This window comes from Ammospiza nelsoni, chromosome 2, assembly GCF_027579445.1.
Source record: "Ammospiza nelsoni isolate bAmmNel1 chromosome 2, bAmmNel1.pri, whole genome shotgun sequence".
Classification (NCBI taxonomy): Eukaryota; Metazoa; Chordata; class Aves; order Passeriformes; family Passerellidae; genus Ammospiza; species Ammospiza nelsoni.
In genome coordinates this window covers 40,388,598-40,415,083 of record NC_080634.1, presented here as the reverse complement: position 1 = coordinate 40,415,083, position 26,486 = coordinate 40,388,598, and the positions used below count along the sequence as shown (strand labels likewise).

General features: G+C 38.3%; 1 protein-coding gene across 1 annotated transcript in view; it reads left to right on the top strand.

Annotated features, from left to right (window-relative positions):
• Nucleotides 1-26,486, top strand: part of SLC36A4 (solute carrier family 36 member 4) — an 88,721-nt gene that overhangs the window by 5,846 nt on the left and 56,389 nt on the right. Inside the window, 7 exon segments of the mRNA XM_059465814.1 lie at nucleotides 2,533-2,656; nucleotides 3,177-3,267; nucleotides 4,284-4,372; nucleotides 5,628-5,723; nucleotides 6,933-7,017; nucleotides 15,635-15,862; nucleotides 16,572-16,670. Of these exon segments, the coding sequence (XP_059321797.1) occupies nucleotides 2,533-2,656; nucleotides 3,177-3,267; nucleotides 4,284-4,372; nucleotides 5,628-5,723; nucleotides 6,933-7,017; nucleotides 15,635-15,862; nucleotides 16,572-16,670 (812 nt within the window).

Sequence of the window (26,486 nt, the reverse complement as noted above, 5' to 3'; positions counted from 1 at the left end):
TGGCTTGTTCCTTCAGGTTGTTTGTTTAGAATCAATACCTTAAAGAATGAAAATCAGCCTAATCAGTTGCTTACTGGGTGAAACTTCCTGCTCCCTCTGATCCCTGGGGAGGCAAACTTTTATTCCAGAACTAGAGTGTGCAGGTCTTTGTGAGCATCAAATGTGCCCAGCAGGGACTCAGAGCTGAGGGGGAGGATGGTGGTGGCATTCTCAAGAACCAGTCAGCACAATGCTGTGGGAGCAGAGGGAGGGAACTCTGGTGATCCTTCTTTTGATCAATTCATAGACTATGTGCTATGTACAGAAATATGGTGAAGCCCACCCTGATTTGTATAATTAGAATATCTCTAAGTGTAAATTTGCTTTACAGCGTACTTTCTGGTTGAGTCTCTGACCTCTGATTTTTGCTCTTGACTGGGCAAGAGCACATGAAATTTTGACAACCCTTTGGTGTTTTCAGGAGAATTTGAGCTATATGATTTAATGTTAATGACTTGGATAAGCTGCTTTCTGCTTTGTGGGGATTTTGCAGTTGTTCTACAGTTTTTCTCTAGAAGTTGTTAGCACTGGCTTCAGTGCTCTGCTGGTGGGTTAAATATCTCCAAGACTTCATATAAACCTTAATCATTTGTTTAATGGCTGTAGTGGGTTGACCCTGGCTGGATTCTGGGTGTCCACAAAAGCTACTCTATCACTCCCCTCCTTAGCTGGAGAAAATACAACAAAATGCTTGTGTGTGGGTTGAGAAAAGGACAGGGACAGATCACTTGCCATTTGCAGTCATGGGCAAAACAGACTGGACTTGGGTAAATTAGTTAAACTTCTTATCAATCAAATCAGAACAGGGTAATGAGAAATAAGAATAAATCTTAAGAAACCTTCTACCCATCTCTCCATTCTTCCCAGGTTCAACTTCGCTCAGAATTTCTCTACTTCCTCCCCTCCAGTGGTGCAGGGAGATGGGGCATGGGGGCTGTGGTCAGTTCACCCACATTGTTTCTTCTGCTTCTTTCTCCTCAGTGGGATAACTCCTCAGACTCTTTCCATGTTCCAGTGTGGAACATGTTTCCATGTTCCTCTCCCATGGGAGAAAGTCTTCTGAAAAATGCTCCAGTGTGGGTCCCCATGGGGTCACAAACATGCCAGCAAACCCGCTCCTGACTTTGACTCTTCTTTTCATGGGGCCACAGGTCCTCTGCCAGGAAGTCTGCTCCAGTGTGGGCTTCCCTTGAGGTCACAGCCTTCTTTGGACATCCACCTGCTCCACTGTGGGGTCCTCCATGGGCTGCAGGTGGATCTCTGCTCCACCATGGACCTCCATGGGCTGCAGGGGCACAGCTGCCTCACCATGGGCTGCCCCATGGGCTGCAGGGGCATCTCAGCTCCAGAGCCTGGAGCACCTCCTGCCCCTCCTTCTGTGCTGCCCTTGGTGTCTGTGGGGCTGCTCATGTCACATATTCTCACTCCACTCTCCAGCTGTAGCTACTTGGCAGGTTTTTTTCCCCTTCTTAACTCTGTTATTGCAGAGGTGCTGCCACCATCGCTGATGGGCTTGGACATGTCCCACAGCAGATCTGTCCTGGAAGCAGCTGGCATTGCCTCTGTTAACATGGGAGATGCTTCCTGCAGCTTCTCACTGAAGCCACTCCTGTAGCCCCATTACCACCAAAACCCTGACACACAACGCCTGCTTTGTAACATAAATGTAAATGTAGTGTGATTTGTTTGGTTGGTTTTTTTTTAATACAAAATGTTAACATTACAGGGAACTTGAGACTTATTCAACATATTTTATGAATGGGTACTGTGGTAGGCAAGTGTAGGGTAAATAATCTTTTTGCTCTTGGCAGGATTTGCTTTGCTTAACTGTAGTAATTTAGAATGGTTATAATTTCCTCAACATTAAACTGGCATAAGATGTTAGTTTTGCCTGAAAGGCAATTTTGTTCACTACTGACTGCTTGCTGTTACTTGGTGCTGTTACTTAGCTGGAATTTTATGCTAGTTTAAAAGGTTCAGGAAATTGCAGCTTTCAAAGCATGCAACCTGATTCCTGTATTTTGGTTCTTTCTTCAATGAATGGAGATACTTTCTGTGGTATCTGTCTTGCCTCTCTGAGTGCAAACTTAGTGTTTAACTCTGAAGTAGCTACCAGTGTTTAAGATTAATCTCACCCTTTTGTAATGATGGATAACTTTTCTGTTTTGCTTTATGTTGCATTAGCTTGCAAAGTGATTTAAACTAGTGACATTTTCATGATAGAAATTTGCTTTTCTTAATGAAAAACTGTAGTGTTTTGCCATAACAATAACAACAACAACAACAATAATAATAATAGTTATTATTATGGTGGTGTGGCACTTTAAAGAGAGAGACTATCCTGTGCAAACTTGTGCTCTATATATCTGCTTAAATCATCTTTGTATTTAGGAATATGTTAGAACCTCATTGTATGGGAAGTTTGAATCATGTCTTACTTCTGAACTGTAAACTTGTTTCTAACGCTAATGTAGTGTTACCTCTTTTGTACAGGCATGGAAGTAATGAAGCCTTTAATTGAAGAAGAAGACTCAGATGGCATCTCAGATGAAGAGCATGAAAATACTTTCCTGCCAGTTAAGACACACTACCAGCTTGATAATGAGGAAGGCATTACGTATGTGTTAATCTTTAGCTTGCTCAGATTTCTTGCCTCTGTCTTGTTTATTATGAGCAGTTTGCTGAACTCTGAAAGGGTCTTCTTGGACCTGCAGAACAACAGTTCTGTGGTTATACATAAGGACTTTGCATAATTCTCCCAAAAAAGAGCCCATTTTGAGTAGGTTCTCACTTCTTTTGAAGCTAACAATGTACTGGCTGTAAAATATTTCAAGGTTCCTATTTGTAAAGTGATTAGAACTATGAAAAGAACTATGAAATGGCTGAGAAGTTAACATCTCACAAGCTGGCATAAAGAACTGAAGATCAGACTTGTGTGTTCTATTTGAGGGTGCTCACATGTAAGGATGAATAAAAACATTATTTGAATGTGTTGCACTTTCTTTAAAATAGCTGGACCACTGTAAATTTTAAGTTGAAACTTGAAATTTATCATTTTATTATAGAGAAAGGGTGAGGCTTTGTTTTTGCCCTCTGCCCCATCAGTGTGTACTTCTAATGTGACGTTTTATCCTCAGGTTTATACAAACACTGACTCACCTCCTCAAGGGAAACATCGGAACTGGGCTCCTTGGTCTTCCCCTTGCAATAAAAAATGCTGGCATTGTGGTAAGAATTCTTTTTTCATAGACTAGAAAAATCATCTAGGAAGATTTTCAGATATATGTCCTGAAAAACTAAAATCTCAATGCTTCTTATTTGTCACTGCCTTATTGATAGAGTTGTGTCATTTCTTCTCTATATTTTGGGGAAATCAGTAGTGAAGATTAAGATTTTTTTGTTTTATAGGAAGTTACCGCTTCACCCTGAAGACTTCATTGCATGAGTGGCATTTTTGCTTAGCCAAAGTATTTTTCTAGTCCAAACAAAAAGTTTGTCAGAAAAAAAGAAATATTTTGATTTACTCAGACTCCTGTGATGTCTCATGGGAATTGTTTCTAGGGATTGTCTTATCTTTGTACAGACTTCTCTAGAGACAGATTGTATGTTTTAGGATGAAGCATCAGTTTGTTAAATCAATCTAGTGTTTCTGCAAAAATAGGATATAACCCAGCTTGTTTATACCTGGTAACAAACAATGCATTTCCTAGGGCAGGGTAAATTTAATCAAATGAAATTTTCACCTTATGACTAAATAATCGTGTAATTCCATAGTACATGTTGTTCAGTTTGAGAGTGAAAATTACATGGGTGTAAGGCAAGTTCCTTCTGTGAAAACTTATGGTCAAGCTTCTATTCTGAAGCAAATGATTTAATTTCATAGTTGTCTGGAGCTTTTAACTTTTGCTGTCATTGCCATTCAAGTGGCTCAAACTACTGAATTGTGCAGTCTGTGCAGTCTTCTTTCTTGAAAAAGTTTTTTGGCAAGTGAAACAGAGGCGTGAAGTACTCATTTCGTACTTATGGCTTGATCACCCCTGAATAGCCTTCTCTTAAGTAGTGAACTAAAAGTAAGGGATGACATGAAACATCAGCAGCAGCACCCTGCTGAGAGTGAAAAATTTTTAATTATTACTTTGTTTGCTACAATGTGAAATTTTTTCATGTAAATATTTTTCCCCAGCATACTTCCATGAAAGTGTCTGTATTTCCTGTGTCATCCCTTTTTTTTTTTTCCATACCAGGTTGGACCAATCAGCCTTGTGTTCATAGGAGTTATATCTGTTCACTGTATGCACATCTTGGTACGTTGCAGCCACTCTCTATGTCAGAGGTAAATGTGGAACTATTCATTCAGTTGCTGAGTTTGAATTAATTTTTTTAATTCTTCTTTTCTTTTTGTGATTTTTGGTCTACAAAATACTCTGGTACTGTAGCAGTTTCTTCTGTCAGTTTAGAATCTTCTTCTCAAATTCTTAGTGTGCACCTAGTAATGATAGCTGTGCTTTGTGCAACACATTAAAAAACATATTTGTTTTCTGCTCAAATACAAAATGAGTTTGGTTTAACTTGTTTTGTCCAGTACCTTTTTCCCTGCTGGCAAATAATCAAGTCTTTCTCTTGACAGTTTTAATTGCTTATTTTAAGTCCTTCTTTATATTCATAGAGCTTCTGAGTCTTCATAGCTTTGAAAAATGTAAATAATCTATGAATTCCCAGTTTATAAGTATTTTATAGGAGTAAAAGATAAATACTGGTAATGTCTTTCATGATTACATGTGAGCTCTGTCTCTGAATTTGGCAACTTGATTCTTTGAATATGTAGTGCTGAAGGAATGTGTTAAAATGATGCTATTGAGCAGATAAGTATTAAATATTCCTCCAAGTGACGTGCAGTACTGTGGGCAAGCAGTTACTCAGGTTTGACTGACAGAGAATTTTGACTAATAGTGACTTTCATTAAATATTTTTATTGTACTGTCAGGTGATAAAGAGAAGCAGTGGGAGGGTCTCATGTTTTGGAGTGCAATGAACTTTTGAACTGAGTAGAATCACAAAACTATTAATGTCCCTGTAGCTGGAAAATCTATTTTACCAGGTTTATATGATATTGTACTGTGAACAGACCCTTTCATTCCTGAATTTTTCCTGTGTAGTTTAGAATGGTCTTTAAAGTTGATGACTGAAATAAGATCATTGAATCAATTGTGATTAACTGCTTGTGCATCAAGAGTTGAATTCTGTTTAAGTTCTTTGTAACTTTTAGATTCGAGATTAATTTCTTAAGGTCATGTAAGAAGAATATGATTTTGGAGTAGTTTATCAGAAAAACCCCTTGTTTTGTAAGAAACTCATCTAGTACTGTTGAACTGGGGGGAAGCAGCTCTGTGTTTCACATGCTTGCAGAGTGCTAAATAGCCCTTGCTGGGGTAAAGAAGCCCAAACCATACCTCTGAAATTCAGCAGCAGAGTGTTGCCACAGGTAACAAAGTGGTATAGTCATGGAAGACCAACAGCATTTTCAAAGTAGGGTTCTGGGTCGTCATAGTTTCTGGTAACTCTGTTTTTTCTTCACTTTTTGGTATCAGGATGAGGAAGTCCTCCCTGGGATACAGTGATACAGTCAGCTGTGCCATGGAAGCGGGGCCCCTGAGTGCTCTTCAGAAACGAGCTTCTTGGGGCCGGTAAGCTTGAGCTAGAATTGAATTGAGTAAATTCATTTTTAAAAGTTAATGGCTACACTTGGAATGATTAGGAGATGTCTATTTTACTAAGATTTTACCTTCCTTAAAAATGCTCTTATGCAGTGTTATTTCCTCCTGCCAGCTGGTAGTGGTGAGATGGGAGGATATCTGACTTTATTAGCCATATCAATTTTCAGTTCTGCAAGAGCTCTGAAGAAAATGAATTCTGTTTAGTAATATAGGAAGAGATGTGTTATAACCAGAAATGCATTCTGTGTTGTCTAATGCAATGAAGTAGTTTAAGTTTTCATTCTCTTTTCCCAGCATTTCTCTGCTTTGCAGGTTTACCCTGCAAATGTTAATTACTTTGATATATTTATTCTGAGACAAAGCAAAACAATTCTTTGGTTCCTGTTTAAATACAACATACAAATAATGGAGAAATATTTACTGTTTTTGCAATAATGACATGAAGATATAAATGGCTTGTTGTGTCTGTTAAATATTTTATCTCTCTTTTACCAAAAAAACCACATTATTTTTTCTTTGCCATCTGTTGCTGTTTGTAGAGTTTATGGTATGACTGCACACTAGTGAAATTGTGAATCTGAAACAGACACATTGCTGAGCGTTAATTTAAAATGGTTTTTACCTCACTTGTGGAAGAATTTTTTAAATTCCTATTACTTTCCAGGATGCAGCATCTTGCTAGTGAGCTGGTGTTTTAAAGTATGTTGTGATGACTTCATAGGGATGAAGTAGAGCTCAATTAGAGGGAAAATTGGTTTCTTCTGATATATAATTCTGATAGATTTTTTAATATTCTTATATATAATTTTCTATTGCACCAAAGAATTACAAGCCTCAAATGGGCATTGGGGTCTCCAGAGACCTATGCTGCAGCAAATCCATTCTCTGGGACAGATCTCTGCTCTGTGCTTGACTCTAGCAGAGTTTCATTGCAGTCTGTCTGCAGGCCACCATTCAGGCCACCAAAAGTGTATCACTTTTTTCTAAAGCAGTCTGAGCCTCAGTGTTCTTGCAGTGATCACAGAGGAGTAACCTGCACTGCACTGCTTGTGAGATTAATGTGGCATTTGAGTCTAGCATTTTGACTACTCCAAAAAGGAGCAGTAATTGCATATTAGGTAGCAATGGGGTAATTGTTTGGATCTTAAGTATAATGTATGTTTGTTTTTTCTTCCTCAGGTATATTGTGGACTTTTTCCTAGTGATAACACAGCTGGGATTTTGTGGCGTTTATGTTGTGTTCTTGGCAGAAAATGTGAAACAAGTGAGTAATGCTGCAGTATGAAAGCCGTTAAGGGTTTAAATTCATTTTCCCTCACTTTTATTTCCTATAAAGCTTTTGGTTAAAAGGGGCGCAGTGGGCAAGGTGAACTACATTCAGCTCTGGTGAAAGTGTGTATTTCCTTCTGACTTGTTTGTTGAGTTTAAAAATTAATTGTGGAAATGATGGAAGATAACGCATAAAATGGTGTAGGAGCCAGTTGTCCCAGATTTTTTTTTTCTAGGCTTTCTGCTGACTTCCTTTTTTCTCTCCAAACTCCTGGGCATATTTTATCCTTTTCACATAACTGAATTTTTTTTTTAGGTTCTTGTTTAGTCCCTTCTATTCACAGAATCCACTGTATCTAAATGAATCCTGATTTTTGTTCCAAAAAATGCCTGACATTGACATTTCTACAGCTTCCTCAGTAGTCAGTTCCAATGCTTTCTTTATCTGTTAGACAGCTGCTTCTTTATAGAAGCCTCAGATTTCTTACTGATATTGTAAGTTCTTTTTTTTCATGTTCTAGCTATAAGTAATTTATTCTTTTCTATTTGTGGACATCTTTTATATTTTTGAATATTTTTATTCTGTCTTCCCTCTATCTTTTAGAGGGGAGACATGATATAATCTTAAAATTGTTCTTGCTCTTCTGTGAATGCTTTGCATTTGGTCACATCTCTTTCTTTCAAGTTTTATGCCTGAAGTTGCTGAAGTCGACTAAACATTGCAAATGGATCCCCACAACCACAAACACCTTTACAGATTGCAAGCAACCCCAAACCTTAAAATAAAACCCAGCTACCCCTTTTCTTCCCTGCTGCCATCCATCACTGACAAAAGCAAACAAAATCATGCCTGGCACTTTCGTGACGCTGCCCCTGCTTTCATTTACCTGCTTTGTCTCTTGCTCTCCAGTCCCCCCTGCTTTCATTTACCTGCTTTGTCTCTTGCTCTCCAGTCCTTCCAAGCTCTTTCTCATAGGGGGATTCTCTTGATGGGGTCCTGGTGAGTGTTGGTTCTTCCTCAGGGCACACTTGGCAGTTGCAGTCAGCAGTTTGTGTGTCTGAGCACGTGGTCCATGGAGGGTCAGCCAGCACAGGATGGATGCTCAAACAGGTGCGTTGAGCTTGTGGTGCCCTCTCTTCTTTTCACAATTCCAGGACACTACCAATGTGCTCTGCTGTGTTTTCTGCTCAAGGAACTATGGTTAGTCAGTTGTCATAAAGCTTGATGAGTCTAAATCTCCTTGGACCTGTATCCATACAAGCACTGGTGAGGCAGCACCTTGAGTTCTGTGTCCAGGTCTGGGCCCCTCACTTCAAGAAAGACACTGAGATGCTGGAGTGAGTCCTGGCAGGGGCAGTGAAGCTGGGGAAGAGACTAGAGAGGAAGTGATATGAAGAGTGACTGAGGGAGCAGGGGGTGTTAAACATGGAGAAAAGGAGGCTCAGGAATGACCTCATCACTCACTGCAACTGTCTGACAGGAGGCTGTAGCCAGGTGGGGATTGTTGTTTTCTCTGAGGCAGCCAGTGACAGGTTGAAAGGACACAGTCTGAAGTTATGCCAGGGAAGGTCCAGGTTGGACATCAGGAAGAATTTCTTCATGGGATGGTTTGTTAAGCATTGGAACAGACTATGTGGGGAGGTGGTGAAGTCCTGGAGGTGTTCAAGAAACAACTGGATGAGGCACACATTGCCATGGTGTAGTTGACAAGGTGATGATTGGTCAAAGGTTGGACTTGGTGATTCTGGGGATCTTTTCCAACCCAAACATTTCTGTGACTCTCTGATTCTGTGTATGCTCCTGTGAGTAGTGAAGTGAGGAATAAGTTGTTGTAGGTTGCTGAGCATTAATTGTCCATATGGATTCTTACTCTACCCATAAGGTAGGCAACAGGTGTCTTGGCATAGCAGCTTACCTTAATTTAATTGGGAAGAAGAGTGTCCCCTTGGGCAGTTAGCACATAGAAGATAGTTTGGGTTTTTCATCCCCTTGTGGATGAGTATTTGTATAGTGTTTAAGAAGTTTTCCAAGTCTGTGGATGAAGATCTATCAGAATTAGGCAAATCTGTGTATTTGGAAGCTGGGTACTCTGTAATTTGTATGTTGTGTGGGAGTAAAAAAAAAAGCCTTTAAAACTGCACTCCTGCCTTAAGAATCTGTCTCTAAAGCTAAAAATACTATCTGATGTCATTTTGCTGGCCTTCTGAAATGAGATCTTTAATGCATGCCTTGTAATGCAAGTTTTAAATTAAATTAAAGCCTTTCTTATCAAATGCTTACCTGATCAACTAGTTATGTTTATGCTGTGGCCTTAGGCAAAAGATGAGACTGAACATTTGCTGACCTTGGCTTTTGTAGGATGGGGGAAAAAAACCCCTAAAATGTTTTTCAGGAAACTTGTTGCTTTCTTGAGGAAATATTGAAAGCTCTTACAGGAAGGCAAGTGCTGCAAAAGCAGTAGCTGCAGAGACCTGTAACATGGACCCTATGGATGGGTGGATTAAAGTCATAAGCAATTCAGAAGTTCCACTTCCAAATGTACTTGATTTGGACTGCTCTGTGCTTGCTCTTCTCTGAGGGAGAACTCTGGTTTGTTTCTTCCTGGCAACTTTTATTGCAGAAATCAGTCCCGTAGAGGGCAGCAAAGAATGAAAATTGGTACAGCCTAAATCTCTAATGATTTGGGGTAGTGAAAGGATGGGGAAGGTGGACAGAGGGAGTGGGGAGGCAGGAATGGGAGAACTGAGATAAAGGAAAAGCATAGTAAAATTGCTACTGATAGCACACCTGATACATCTGCATTGTAATCTGTACTTTGCTGATCATATTTGCATGTTGGTGTGTGCAAATTAAACCCATTGAAACTGGTGGAAACTTATACTGAGATTTTTCTGCATTACATTATGGTTTCCCAGACACTGTGATGCAAGATCCTATCTTCAGTTATGTTGAATAGCAAGTCAAGCTTTTCCTAAGGAAAAATATTTTCCGGGAGCACCAAAGAAACTTAGACTGGTGACAAAAGTTCTGGTTAACTCTGTCAGGATGTAATAGGAGACTTATGGGTGAAAGTGTTTCAGACTGGAGAAGAACAGTAAAGCTGGAACGAAAATCTTGAGGGCTGAGTACAGCAAGGCTAGGGTAGGAACACACAGGGATAGAAAAAAGAAGCTGTGCTCAAAAAAACATGGTCCCTTTCATGCCATAGTTGCTTTGCATTTCCTGCTTGGACAGCAGAGGACCCTGTGTCAAGAGTCCTGGCATTTCATAGAGTCATGGAAATGTGAAGGTTGGTTTTGCAAAGATTTTTATCAAGATCGACAAATACTGCCATGTTCATCAGTAAGCCATGGTCCCAATTGCCACATCCACAAATTTCTTGAACGCTTAAAAGGGTGGTGATTCCAAGACTTTCCTGGAAAACTTCTTCCAATGCCTCACCACCCTTTTTAGTGAAGGAAAATTTATTCCTTTCTTTTGCATGTTTGCTGAGTTCTCTGCATGTTTGCTGAGTTCTCTCTATGTTTGCTGAGTTCTCTGCAAGTGTCCTCTTTCATTGTTTGCTGATAAAGCTAAGAAATGAAAACATGTTCTTGCTTTTTGAGAGCATTTTTTTAGATCTTTAGCACCCTGAAGATGACCCATCAATAGCATACTATGTAGTGGAATTCTGATTTTTTTCCCCAATTTTTTAGGAAAAAACCTCACAAAACTTTGGGAACTGTGCTTAGTCATAAAACTGGATGTGTTAAAAATGCTGCAAAGTACAGTATTAAGTTTCAGGGAAGTGCCAGAACTAAATGAGCTGTGAAACATTTATTTGGCCTGTTCATGCAAAATTGCAGGATTATAATATAGTCTTTATCTCTCTGATAACGTACTGATTTTATCCCAGACCTGGCCTTGTGTGTTGAACTGGCTGTTCCTCTGAGCTAAGTAAGGAAGAAATTAGGAGGAACAAGTGAGTTCAAGGACTGCTGCTTTGAGTTCACTAGATGTTGAAAAGTCCATAAAACTGCATGACAGAAAGAGTGTGGTTTGGGACACAGGCAAGGAAACAGTGGTCTCAGTTAAAGAGACTAAGGACATGGAATTATTTCATGCTTCTGAGATAGTTCCTGTAAAAAGGAAGTGTTTTGTTGTTTCAACTGGATTTTTTTCAGCCTCTAATTTTGCATTAGTTTTCTGAGTGGAGAAGGTACTTGATATCTAGATTTGCAAAATGTTTGATATTCTTGTATTCAGCTGAATGCTATGCTTGGGTTGTGTAAATGAGTGAAAAAAACTTTTCCAGACATCACACCAGCATGGTAAATTAATGCTTGAGTAACTGAAGTAACTCCTGATGAAATCTTTTGTCTGGGGGCATCACTTTGCTTAGTGACTAGAGTGTCTATGTGCTTCCTTTCTAAAACCATAATGATATTTCTCATGTGGTTTGGGGAAATGTTTGACACCAGGTCATGTTGCTTTGTTCAGGACAAAGGCAGTTACATGGAGCGTTGGCTGCTCTTGGCTCAGCATGACTGCCACATGCAGTAATGCACTAGCAGAGAGCAGCAGAGCAAGATTGAACGTGATTATTGTCCACAATAGAAATCTGAGGTAATATTAATTCTAATATTTAGGACACTACGTTAGATAGAAAGTGCATCATAGTCCGTCCTAACAGTCAGCAGTAGATCTGCACAGAACTAAACAGCACATGAAAATGTTTAAAAATCCAAAATTCTTCCTGCTCTTTTGTATTTTGGTACTTTTGGAACAGTTTTAAGTGTTGTCTGATCAATTTTTCAAAGCAAAATTTAGGAAAACACTTTAAAGTCATGATGATGTTAGCCTGAAAAAGTCATTATAATCTCATCTTCATTAGAGTTTTCCGTTGCTACTCTACTGTCAGATCTCCCACAGCCATTGTTTCATTTGAAGAGAGAGAGTAGTGAGCCTTACTTTCCATAACTTTTGCATCTTACTTTCCAACTCAGCTTTCTTCTGCCTGTCAGTAACTGGTGCCTGTTTAGTTCTGCCACAAGATTAAGCCTTGCTGAATCTTATCTGGTGTGCCTCTTCTGAGCTAATGTATAGGATCCCACATTTTGTCACATCTCAAAATCCACCTTTGCAGGATATTTTCTCTGGTCTTGCCTAAGCCTGTAAGTGGTACTGCTCTGACTGGTGGTGTTAAAGCTGCTCTCTTGATACAAAGTTGATTTAAAGGTGTATATGTATCCACAAAAGGGAATAAACTGTGTCCTCCTGTGCATTTTTATCAGTATAACTGTGTCCATGAATCTGAATTTGTACATGATGAGAAAGCACTAGATGTCACTTTGAATTTAGCAAGTTTTTCCATGCTGTCACTGACAGTAATTATCCTTGTATCCAAGAACGGTTATTATGGGATGGATGGATGGATGGATGGATGGATGGATGGATGGATGGATGGATGGACGGACAACTAGCTAAAGAGGGGATAATAAAGCTGTTTGTGTCATCAGATTCAGAGGGTAGTGGTCATGATCAAGAGCCAGCAATGTGCCCTAAAAGCAGCAGCATCCTGGGTTGTATGAACAGAAGAATTGCTGGTAGATGGAGGAAAGTGATTGTCATCCTTACTACCCATTTGTTACCATATCTGCTGAGTTCTGATATCCTCAATACTGGAATGCCATTGACTGACTGAAGTGAGCTTAGGGGAGCCCGCTGAAATCATTGGGGCTGAGGCACCTGTCCTTTGAGGGCTGCAGAAACTGGGCTTTTTCACCTTGGAGAAGTGGCTTTTGGAGGGCTTAGGGGCAGCCAGGACTGCAAAGAGTTTAGAAAATAAAGTCAAGTTTTGTACTTGGTGAGGTCAAAGGGGAGGACAAGGGAAAGTTGTAAAAAAACATACAAGTAGATGCTGTTCCTATCTCAGACTAAAGACAGCTGTGACTGCAAATCTGGTTAATGCAGAATAGTAATCTGTACTGAGCAGGTTAAGAATTTCATCATTTGTATATTTTTTATTTTTTCTCCCCTTACAGCTAGAATGTTTTTGATGCCCTGACTTCTTTCTTTAAACTATATTTCAAGGAATGGGACCTGCTACAGGCTCCTGCAAGTCATGAAGTTTTTCAGAATCTGTTTGGCCTCCATTTCCTTCTCCAGGGAATTCTGGATCAGGGAACAATGTAGGGAGAAGGGTTACCACACTTACTGTATTGTAAAGCAGGTTATAGTGTTGTGATTTATTGCAGGAATATAACTCATTCTGAAAGTGCAAATGGGAGGTGGGAAGGTAGGGCCAGGGAGGCACTGTCTGAGAATTTTAGTCAGCTGTGTTTTGCTGATTGTGCATCAGTATCCATTCACCTGATGAAGGTTGGGGAGGGTTTGTGGTTAGGTGTAGTATGTTCTTTCTCTGTGCTTCCCTCTGTACTCTTGTGAAAAAGTAAAAGGCAGATAATTATAAAGGCTATTTCGTATGACCACACTTACCTAACAGAATGTGGAGATGTGATCTTATCACACCCATCATCAGGGCAGCTGATCACAGTAGGCCAAAATTTGGATATGATTTTATAGACTATTGTGTACTGCATTTTCCAGCAGTATTAGCCAGTAAACTCCAGTTGAATGGAATTTGTGGTGGTAATAGGAAAAAAATATTTCTGACTTCAGGCACTTTCTAATGGGGTTTATGTGTACTAAGGGAATGCCTTTGTCTTTATGGGAAGACTGATGTGTTTGAATACTTGAAATTATTTGAGTAGAAGCTGGTTTATACTGTGGTATTGTAAAAATGTATTTTAGAACCTGAACTGTATCTTGCCTGCTAGTTTTTTGTTTGGTTTGGGTATTTATTTTTTTCTAATAGCTCATCAGGCTACAGATATTTGTATAAATTGAAGACTATGCTGGGCTAAATGTTTATTGTAGCAGAGAGTTTCTGTGCTCAAATCACTTTGTGATTCTTAGAAGCTCTTTTACATGTCCTTGTGTGCAGAGCAGCTCTGGCTACCTGCAAGTGCCTGCAAGCAAGTAAACACACAAGACCTGTTAAAGTGAAAGGCCTAAAGTGCTTGTTCTGCATTTCTGTTCTACGTGTAGTGGGAAAGCAGGAAGCTTCCACAGAGAGCTTTACTTCATGTGGCATTAGGGAAGTAATTTGGTTAAGTGTTTGACTTACAACTTGGCAAAGTCAAATTATTGTAGCTGTGGGAATTAAATTCTAAATGTAATTAGAACTTCTTTGTAACTTTGTAAAAATGGTATCTTAATGAAAACTACCAGATGTTAAATGTCTTGCAAGACACTTTAGATTCTTGCAAGGTAGAAACCATCAGTGTTTCCATAATGACCAGCGATGTTTTCATATAATTGAGATTTCTGGAAAGCATGCAGTTGCAGAATTATATAATTTGGCTTTTTCTTTTTCATTGTGGAAAAAAGAGTACAGTGCTTTTGGTTACAGATTGAATAGTTTTAAGTTAATTGACTCTTTCTGAATTTGTGGATTGTTTGAAACAATGCAAATCAAGCAAGTTATTTCGGTTATATATCAGTTTAGCATTTTTGTTTGTCTCTGTGCTATAAGGATTTTTTTTTCGCTGTTTAGGTATGTTTTTGTAGCCATCAAGCCAAAGGCTTTATACAGCATGAGCAGATTAAGTACAGTCATAGGCTCATTTGGAAGATGCTGAATGCAATGGTAGAGAAGAAAAGGATACCTAAGGGAAACAGCATGAGGAGATCTAAAACAAATAAAACAGTTCTTGTTTTGCAGCAAGCAGAATCACCAGTAGCTCTGAATGTTTTGATTGTGGTGTGCATAGCACAGATGGCTGTGTAAATTTCCACAAAACAAATTTTGGCAGTTGCAGCCATGCTGACTTTTTCCTAAAAGAAGCAGTGAGAGTCATAAAGAGTTCCAAACTCAATCTTCTGATTTGCACTACATGCAGCTATTGTAATGTTATGTACAAAAAAACCTAATGCACTTTCACACTGTGTACTACTTTTAATTTATAGGCATTAATTTGTATCAGTTTATTAGATACAGAACTCTCAATTCTGTCATGGTTTTAAAAGTTGAGTTAATACTCATTAATAAAGTGAAGAGTGAAAACAAAATCATTTGAATTAACGGAAAGGCAGGCATGTTCATATTCTAACATTATTTTGTATGTATGCTGCTGTGATGTGTATGGTGAAGGCATAAGGTTGTTAGGCTTTGAACTCAAGTGCAATAGCATTTTATTATCTAACCCACTTCCTCTCCCCAGGAAAATTCTAACTCTTAAGTTTTAGGCCCAGATCTGTCTGGCTTGCTTCCAGTTTACCAAACTCCCTTTCTGAAAGGACTCTGATCTAAACTGCATGTGTGAATTTCCTCAGTGGTGGGATAACGATGCTTTCAAGCCCTCATTTCATCATTTGCCTTAAGTATGAAATACTTGCTAGAAGTGCCTTGTCTTCCCCTCTGCACTGAGTACACATACAGAGATCTCAAAATTCCTGTCCCTCACCAGGTGGAGCAGAGAGACAAACTTCCCTGTAGGAAAACAGCAATGTGACCATATACTCACTTCTACCACTGTTTAACATGTTGGTTTTGTTTGTTTTAATAAAGGTCCATGAAGGATTCTTGGAAAGTAAGATTGCTCCCATGAATGTTAGTGCCACTGGCAGCTCCTCTGAGAAAAGGAATACTGATTTACGAATATACATGCTGTGCTTCCTGCCATTCCTGGTCCTCCTGGTCTTCATTCGTGACCTTAAGACCCTGTCCTTGCTTTCATTGCTTGCCAATCTGTCCATGGCTGTCAGCCTGGTGATTATTTACCAGTATATTGTTAGAGTGAGTATAAAAAAGTTTATTATCTGTTCTTTTCAGTGTGGCAAGTTATGTTTGTTGAATGTGGCAGTTGGTTTCTGATAGATATATACTGACTGACAATTTCTGAAAGGCAACATTAACTTTATTTAAGGCATCTTAATTTAAGATAATAAAAATATTTATTTTCATGAGTGGGAAGTGGAGCATGGGGAGAGAGGCAATGAGAATATAGACTGAGCAAGGAGGCAGGAGAAATTATGAAAAAAATTGGATAATTAATAGTAATAGTAATTAATCATTCTGCAGAACTTTGTCTTGTGTTAAAGAGATGTTCTTTTAGTGTCCCTTATGGTTTTAAAGAATATCTGTGCAGTATGAAAGCAGGTTAGAAAGAGCAGTACACTAAGAAGTTTGCAGAAGATAAGACTTGAGATGTGCACTTTCCCTTCTGTTTTAATTGATGCTCCCTTATGCACGCCGATTTGTTACATTAAATGTGAAAATTTCTAGTGACAGTGATGGAATCTAGAATAAATACATCTGCAAGTTTCCATGTGGGAAGGTGGCTATAAATGTGTATAGAGGACTAGGTTTGGGAGGAAAACCAGGGATTGTAAACAGCAACATATACACCACTATCAACATGTACTGAATTTTCTTTTGTATAACATAATGCATCAGTCAAAATTGTAGGAAGAGGTAATGCACTGTTTTGCTTTGTTTTCTTCAGGATCTAGCAGATCCTCGAAAACTGCCACCTGTGGTTGGCTGGAAGAAATACCCACTGTTTTTTGGGACTGCAGTATTTGCTTTTGAAGGAATTGGTGTGGTAAGTGCTTTTCACTGACTCTTCAAAATCACTGGTTTTGTGCTGGGGATACAGGCAGTTTTACTCCTGTTGTTATTTTTTTGATTTTGTAAAGCACTAATCTCCTGTGTTCGTGTGAAAAGGATTAATTAATTAATTAATTAATTAATCAAATAAGGTGAAAGTTGTGGACACAACATCCCCATGGCTTGGATGCTTAGCCCTGTCCCAAATTGCAAAAATGCATTTAGTCCCAAATAGTTAGTGTCAGGAAAATCCACAAACACCTGAAGTTCATGTCCAAAAAGGAGACAGAGGAGTCCTGCAACTTTATGTAACCAAAGGCAGAGTCCTCTGGGGCACACACCTGTGGGGTTTTCTCTCTCAAGGTTTCAGAGGGTGCAGCCTCCTTTTATCCCAGATTCCCTGCTGCATGTTGCCCTTTTCCTTTCCCCAGTGCTGAGGTACTCAGAGGGTCCAGCCTTCCTGAACTGCCTACCACGTATTCCCCCCTTGAACCTACTGTTTTACCCCAAAGGTCAGAAGTTCAGGATTGTGCAGGCCCACTTGGCTGTTTCAGGAGCCAGACTGTTGGGGCTCTGTAATGAACCTGCTGCCCAAAGCCAGTAGAGATATTAAGACCCATTTCAAAGATGTTAACACTCATCCTTTCATCCATCAAATTATTTGCAGAGACATTAGCTTTCCTCTCATTAGTTAACCACTTTTGTTCCATGTGGTATATTTTAAAAGGTAGCTCAAGAGGCCTCTTGGAATGGTAGGTCATAAATTGTTGGGGAAATTAGTGTGCATACTTTATTTGTTATATATTTACATATTTAAGCAAGTGTTATGCTTAAAGTTTATGTTTAAAATTAAAAACCAGCCAACCAACCCTCCTTCTGTCCCTACCCCATCCCCCAAAAAAACTCTGAACAAACCCAAACTAAAACAACTCCAAAGCAGCATGCAGTTAAGCTGAAATTATTGTCTGTCACTCATATAACACAGAAGATTTTCAAGTCTGTTTTCTTTTTTAGATTTGTCAATTCTGACTTAAACCAGATTATTTTACTTTGTTGTTGTGTTGTCAGTGGCAGAATAGCTGAATAGGAAAACCTTTTTACTTAGTTTGAAAACATACTTTGTAACATATTTTCCACTGTTTCTCACATATGAACTGATTGATTCAGAGGTTTACCTACCATAAATCTGTGTGTATCTGAACATCTTTTGTCATGTGGAAATTTCATTATAGGAAATCAGCTGTTTGTCTGAGATTATTTGATACCTACAGGTCTTGGGCAAAAAAACCTCCACAGGCTCAGAGAATCAGACTGGACTACACTAAGCTTGTTACTTTTTGGTTATATAGTCTACCTGGGACAGAGTACACTTGCTGTGTGTGTCATGCATAGTACATCTGATGCATGCCCCTGTTTTGTCAGGTTTGCTCATGTACTGCACACAGGGAATCCCAAGTGAGAGCTCTGTAAGCCTCAGGAAGGTGGTGAAGGGCTTATCATTTGGTAGCAGTAGTTTATTAAATTATAGGTAGGGAATTCGTTTATTGTAATTATTTGCTGGCACATTGGATCCCAAATTAGACAGCTCCTTAAGTTTACATCAGTAGTGGCAGCATTGACTTCTGATGTAAACCTCTTAAAGAATTGCCCAGAGCATTTGCTTGTTTGACTCCCTGGTTGTTACTAAGGACATCTTCAAGGAAATTATTTTTTTATCTCTCTTTTATTCAAGAGCTTAATGATGTAGGGTTTATTCTATGTGTACCTTTAAAATGTAAAAATGCTACTTTATATTATTATATATTAGTGTTATGTATGTATTGCATGTATTTCTGCATAGGCTGTCTCTGTTTTTTACTTGGTGATAATTTACTCCCTCTTCAAAGCAAATTGAAAGCATGGTTAAGTTTTCACCTTGTTATTAGTATTACAAACTAATTAAATGTTTATGTTTATTATGGTTCAATACACTTTGTGTGTGTGCTTACATTACAAAAAACCATTAATATAACATGGCTACCTTTATAAACTGAAATGAAAGTGAAAATCTATAGCTTAATGTCTGTTCATTATATGCAGCATGGTATTAAGATGTCCCTGCCTCTCAGGGATATTTTAGGCATGCAGCATGTTTGCCATGCATGCTTATGCTGTATTTGCATTCACTATAGAGAAGATCTGAAGAAGAGATTATTTCATATATTTGAATAATCAGAACTAAACAAAGTTGTTGAAGCATGAAATAAAAAAAAAGATAAGTGAAGCAAAGCAAGACATTTCCTCTTTACATAATTAGTATTTCATGTAATTCTTGGTGAATGATTTAATTGATAACTAGTTATTATAGCTCAGGAAGTTGCCATCATAAACCTGTTGTGTAGCTGGTGTGTGGTAACTTTGTTACCCCCTGTCTTACCGTTCCTAGATCCATGTGGTTGAGTTGTTCTGGTAAGGAAAAAAAAAGGCTCCATTTAATTTAATTGGCTCCTTAGTCTGCTCTTGTCTGACTGCAAGCACATAAAATGGGTTTATGTAATCTTGGTCTCGTTTTTAGATACTTGATTTTAGGTTCTGTTCTGGAATGTCTTGCAAATATCTAGTATTACTGTGAAGCTGTCTGAACATGGCATTATAAACAGATGCCTTAAGGTCTTAATTCTCAGAAAAGTTGATTTTGATTGCTTAATTTTATACAATAAGTTGGCATACCAGTTATGGTATGTTATGAGGTCTCATTTTTCCTTTTCCTTGAATCTGAATGTGTGTTATGCCAATTCTCATCTTGAGAGCTGCCAGATTACTGGTGTTATGAAAAGGGACAATGAAATTCTGAGGTTTTGGGCTAGTGAAGTCATCTTAAGCAGAACCTGACAAGAGAGGGAAACTGCCCTTAGTGTGTTTGCTTGGGTTTTTTTTCATCCCATTGCTCCAAAATACATATATCTTAATTTTTTTTTCTTTCGGTTTAGCACTTGTCATCACTTAAAATATGACTATAGTTCATTAGTAACTAATAAAAATTAGTGACACTAATAAAACAGAGGACCTGCTCGCTAAATTGAACATGTTTCAGAGAGCTGCAATGATTCAGCAGATTCCTACTAGAACTTTCCTCTTGATCTTGAGAGATCATGTTTGCCTCACAGATGATGAGTGTATGAACATGGGTTTTGGTTAAAATCTATTGTTAGACTAGGACTGATTAGCTGTCATAGTGCTGTAAGAAAATCAACAGTATGGATTTTGGAATATTGTTGCTTTGGGTATAGTCGATCCCTAAATAAATATACTTGAAGAACCTCAATTTTACTGATTTGAGTCTGTAATAACAAAAACGTGGACTATTTATATTTGAAATATAAGATCTCAAAGAAGCCAAGGTAGTGCCTAGAAAGTAGCATTTGGGTGGTACTAAGAGCTAGTTTAAACATTTCATCAGCCAGTAATATAAAACTATTTTGAGATATATTTCGTTAAATTGAAAACAATTAATATGACGAATTGATGATATTAATGTGATGAATTGAGCTGTTCATATTTGCCTGTGATCCATCTAGACTCTTACTTGATAGCAGGTTTGAGCAATTTTGGTAATTTGCTGAAGTCTAGGCAAGTTGTTTTTTGTTGCAATTGCTGTAGCAGGAGTAAGGTTAGAGCTGTTGAAGAGCTGATTAATGTTAATTCATGCTACACTCTGAGTGATGCTTGTAACAGGATTAAGAAGTGCTGCAGTCAGTTGCTTGTGCTGTTCATTTAGTTGCTGCCACTTAGAGATGTCTGTAAAAATGGGGTTACTCCAGATTGGTCTGAGGTTGCTGCTGCAAATGGTGGCTGTCTTGACAGCTGGGTGGGGATCATTACTGTGTGGGAACAGAAGTTGGCAGCAGGGGCACCCAGTGACCCCGAGGTAGCAAACAGCAGCTGAGAGCTCAGTACTGTCAGTCTCGGGGTTACCGTTCATAGCGTTGAGAGTTGTTATGGGATTTCATCACTTGTAAGTTTAGACTTTACCATGATCAGGGTGACCTTGTGAAAATCCTACTGACTGGTGACATCAGTTCAGTTTGTGGAACAGCAGTGGCAACAGAAATGCAGTACTCCCAAGTGGATGTGTTAAGAAAATTAATCCACAAACACCAGAGGTTTATGTCCAAAAAGGAGACAGAGGAGTCCTTTCTGTCTTTTTTCGAATAAAGGGAGAGACCATGGAGCATTCTGGGATCTCTCAAATTTTTGGAGGATGCAGCCTCCTTTTTATCCTGATTTCCCAGCCACATTTCCCTTCTCTCTTTCTCCACTGGCTGAGGTACTTGAGAGGTACAGACTCCCCGATACACCTGATACCAAAGATTTCCCTCTAATGTATAACCCTCCCTTTTAATTTTTAATTGATATGGAATTTAGAGGTTTTTCTTCCCCATTATTTCGTTCGTCTCTCAATGTCTGATTTCGTTTATCAGCAAACATAAAGTTTGTTTGTAAAAGCAAATATCTTTTTCCATTCATCAATCAGTGGAATCCTTCCCATTGTTTCTTTTATCTCCCAGTGCTAGTTTTATCTACCAGCAGACCCACAGCTTGTTTGTAAAGACAAATCTGCTATTCCTCTCAGATGCAACAAACCACATAAGATGTTTGGTTTTGTTTAAACCTTCAAGTGAAGATTTTGGCTCAGGGACAGAATGTGGATTTCAAAGTGGAGAAAATGTATCTTCAGCCCTCAGTGAACCTTTTTGAGTACAGGACTCTGCTGGGGCTGGGAGATGTGGCAGCTGCTGCTTTCCCTCTGTAGTTTGGTTCTCTGTGGCTGTGGGTTCCCTGTGCCAGATGATGCTGCCTGGCAAAGCACGGGGCTGGTGTTCAGGCCACAGAACAGAAGAGAGAACCAATGCTACTCCTTGAATGCAGGAACTGTGGGTGATGTAGTAGAGTGAAGATGTCTTTCACAGAACATGAAACATTATTTTGTAAGAACCATGTTAGAATGCTCCTTTCATATTCCAGAGGTGAGTAGGCCTGATTTAAAAATTAATGTGAGATTTTGTTACTGAATTAAAAGTAACTTCAGACTGAGTTTGTCCAAAATGAAATTAAAAGTGTTGAACGCCCTTTTTAAAAGGGTGTAAAGCAGCGCCTTCAGGCTTGGCTCTGTCTGCAGCATTGCCATGTGCAGGTAAAGGCTTTGCATAATGTTCAGTTTATGTAATAGCAGTTACACTTAATGAATATTTTGCGTCAAAAGTCTGCTTGGGTTTCTTGTTCTAGATATAAAAAACCAAATCCAAATGTGAAAGTGATACTTTATAATAAGCTTCAGGAGGAAGAAGGATGGAATAGAATCATAATATTTAAACAAGAAATATAATTTTCCTTCTCCATTACATATAAATATGCTACATTGACTGCAGTTTTTACAATTGAGTGTGATTTTTCTCCTCCTGTTGAGTGCTGCAGACAGATTAGCTTAGTGAAGAGAAAAACATTACTTTCCAACATTAATTTCAGGTTTGGAAAATAAGACTTCTTATATTTTGGCCTATTACTTGAAGATGTCTATTCAAACTGCTTTTGAACTTGGATATCACAGCTTTGCAGCTGAAGATAGGGTGGTATTTGTATACCAGAAGACAGGCTCTGGAATCACATTAGGCAGCAGCTAACCAATTCCAGAAGATTTAAAAAGAGAAAACTAAGTGGATTATCGTTTTAAAATGTCATTATTTGGATTTGGGAAGTAATGCAGATGAGCTTGTTAGGCCTGTGGCTTTGAGATAAAAGCCTCTCATTGTCAAAAACTCTTTTGACAGATTAGTATTGTCCTTAAAAAAAAAAAAAAGAAACCCAGTGGCATGCTTCCCTTGTCCTTAAGACCAGACTGTATTTATCAGAAGCAGACATTTAACAGGTAACCTGACATCATCTAAATCTACTTGAGGCATCAGCTCTTTGGACCAAGGTATATCAATTCCATTGGTGTTCTTTTTGATGATGCAAAGGCTTGTATCCTCAAAATGTGAAAGGTGGGAATTCTCTGAGGATGGTTTTGTGTTTGGACAAGCATGTCTTTGCATTTGGACTGGGTTTGATGACTGTGGACATGACCTACTACTAAATGTACATGGTAAGTGTGGACTTCACATGTTGTGTTAGCAAGAGGTGTGTTGTAGCTACTGTGCAAAATCAGGAAATGGTGATGAGCAAATGTGTTAGAAACAGAGAATGTTGTTAGGTGCAGCAGATAGAAAGATGTTGTATCAGAAACTGTTAAAAATATACATCTCCCCAATTCAGATGAATGTTGATAAAGTATCAGACAACTTGATATCACCTCTTTATCAAGTTAAATATTCCTTAGCAGTAATCTGCACTTCCTGAGAATGGAGGAACTTGCTTTCACCCTGGAGAACCATTGTTTTTTACATATTGTACTTTTTTACTTCTTATTTTAAAGGCAATTCTTAATAACACAAACAGAAAGTCCCTAGGATAACATTCTTTCAGGCAGCATCCCACACACATGCTTGCAGCATTCAAATGTTTCTTTTTCTTTAGAAAACCTAAGATATACATGCATTTACGCAATCGTAGAACAAAGGCATTTTAAGTTTACTGCTTACTTGCCTGAAACTTTTCTTAATCATTTTGTGGTTGGTGACTTGGAAGAAGGAGGCAAGGAGCAAGTGTCAGAGTGCCAAATTGTCATGCTCTGCCTTGCCAGCTTATGGCAGGTGGGTTTTGGGGTGTGAGACACAGCTTCAGTGAGGTACAAAAGCCAATTTTCCTTTTAGATGTGACCCTGTCTTAGATGGAAGATGTGTCTGCCTTAATTATACATGCAGTAGAGGCAGAGTGATGCACAAACTACTTATGATGATGTTATATATAATTAGAAACATAGTTAAATAATTTCAGGCAGGAATATTCATCCAAATTATTTTGCTTTTTTGGAGCCAGATTTTTTGTTCCCCTGGCCCACCATTCTGTAAGTCCTCTAAACTGCAGCTTTTTTGAACTTAGTTGTGACATTTGGAAAAGATTTCCTTTCTGTTATGTTCTGAGTGAGCACTTACCTGCAGTGTATGGAATTCCCAAGTTGTATTTAAATGTAAGTCTTCATGATGTGAGAAAGATCTTGAATATAACCCTGAAGATGCAGAAATGTTAATGACTTTTCCCGGAGAGAGCAGCTACCTAGAATAAATACTTGCATCCTTGGTTTTAGACTTTCATGTCTGTCATTTAATCAGCAGCATCTTAACTTTACCATCTATAATAGCCTCTGTGCAGGCTTTTCATTGATGAAAGTAGCATTGCAGTGTGCAATGCTTGTGTCTATATGTAACAATAAATAAAGTTTAAGTTCTAGTTTGCCTCTTAAATATTTTGCCAACATGTTTATTTTTTAAGTTAAATCTGTTGTAAATCATGAATCATTTACATTTATTGAATGAGGGATGATGGAGACAGCAGCTGGAAAAAAAGTGACTTTATTATATGGCTGAAAATACTAGGTATTAATAAACCTATCATTTTGTCAAAAGAATTTTTAACTCAGTAATGTTCTTGAATGTTCACTAAAGAATACCTTTCCTAAACCTAAAATTTTGTATTAATACATGTTCTCCCAGAGTTGAGAGCCCTTAGTAATGTACTGCTGAACACTTTTGCAGGCATCAGTGATGGCTCCCTAATAAACATTGTGGTTGAAAAATTATACTGATTTCTCAGGAGCAGCAGAAGAAAGAATCCTAAAAGAAATGGGAGAGGTGGAAAGGGAAAATATTGTAATGGGGAAGATATTTGGAGTGAGAAGATTATAGCAGGAAGTGATGTGGTGTGTCCTTCAGCTTGTCTTGGTGTATTCTTGGTGTTGTGCTTGAGCTGTGTGAGTGTGTCATGGGAAGGGTGATGGGTAGTGTAGCTGTCAAAGCATGTCATGCTCTCAGGGCAAGCTGAGTTGTATGGAACTGTTCTAAAGAAAGTGAAATTGTCAGTGCCTTCTCTTCCTTCTGTTTGGATTGGTTGGGGTTTCTTTTCAGAATTGGGTGGTTATTTCTTTCAATGATGGCCTTGTAAAATGTAAGATGTGACATGCAAAACACTTTCTGTTTTGGGGTCCTGTTGTTTATTAGCTGTTGATCCAGGAGTGTATATGTCTGTATTTTCAAGGCTCCTTATCCCAGGGCAGAGAAATTTCTGTATTTAAAGTTAAAAAATTTTGTAGGTCTCTAATCCCATTTATTTCCTGTCATACTCATTAGTCCTCAGTGGAAACCATTGTAATTTATTTTTTCACTTCTGCAGTTATGAAATTTGCACAGCCCCATGCAGGACCTTGCAATATGTGCAGACTTTGTTCTGTGTCCCCTTAGAAAATAAAGGAACGTATGGGTGGAGGAGCATTTCACATAAAAGACAAAAGACCTTTTGGGAAAACGTTTTATTTTAAACCTTTCCATTGCAACAGATTGAAGTTTGTAAATTTTTTCTCTTGCTTACAAAGGAACAGGTCGGGATAGGTGAGAACTTAGTAATCATTGTCACTTATTTTGAGGGGACTTAAATTCAGTGTGGGTTTGATCATTGGCTGGCATAAAAATTTAAGTGCCATTACAGCTTTGGGAAATTTCATTTTTACCTCCTGAGCCAGAAAGAGTCCAGAAATACACAATCATATACTACATCTTTATGTATTATTGCAGTAGATTGAAATATACCCTTCAGCAACACTTGCATTTCTAAGTAGGTTTTTTTTTTTATCACCTACCTTGTGGAAATTTTGAGAGTAGCATAACTTATTCAGAACGTGTTAGACCATAGTGCTGTATAGTCTGTAGGCTGCAGTCCAAGTGGCTGGGGACTGGAACTGTCTGATAAATTAGAAACGTAATTTTCTATTAGCATTTATCTTTTGCTGGATAAAACCACATACTATTGTAAAGGCCAGCAAAGCATATAACACTTCAGTGATTTTGACAGGACAGATATTTAAAAATATTTTAAAATATTGATGACTGAACTAAAATGCTGCTTTATCATTTCCAGTTTTCATTGGAGAGAAATTTTTTGGATTTGGTTCACAAAGTCACATAGGACATGATAATACACAAACTTGCAGAACTTCTGTTAAATTTCAGAGGAAGGTAAAGATTAAATAAATGTAATAATAAAGTGATAAATAAATTCTTGAATATAATAAAAGAAAAATAAGAACCCCTGGAGAGTGCAAAGTTTGGATGGCAAGCTAGGTAAGATTTACACAATTCCTTCAAGCATTGTTAAATCAAGGCCATCAGAATAGGGTGGTAGATTGAGTTTGGTTTTTTTGTGTAGGTGAGTAATTCTTTTTCCTGGTGAAACAAGTCAAAAGGAGCTTTACTGGAGTCTGAGGAGATTGGTTTTTGGAGTGATTGGAATTGCTCAGCAGGTTTCAGAAGGCAGTGTGTTCTGTAGTGAGAACTTGTCTTCTGGGTTTATTTATTTCATATAAAACTTTTACTATAAAAATTGATGTACAGTCACCATTTGGCTTGCATTTTTCCTTGGGTAATAGTAGCTGCCCTTTTGTTTTCAGTCATGAGGAATCTGTTAAGGAAAATTGGATTGTTTATTCTACGTGTTCTAAATAGTGGTGTTCTGTGGCTTAGTAAAGAGAGTGAGCTTTAAAAGTGTACCTAAAAGTGATGGAATAGAAGAAGCCTGTTGCTCAAAATATTGCATGACCTTTTTCTGTGCAGTGCAAGAGCACATGCACTAGGACAGAAAAGCAACCATGGTAATATAATAATGATGTACGTTGTTACTATTATTT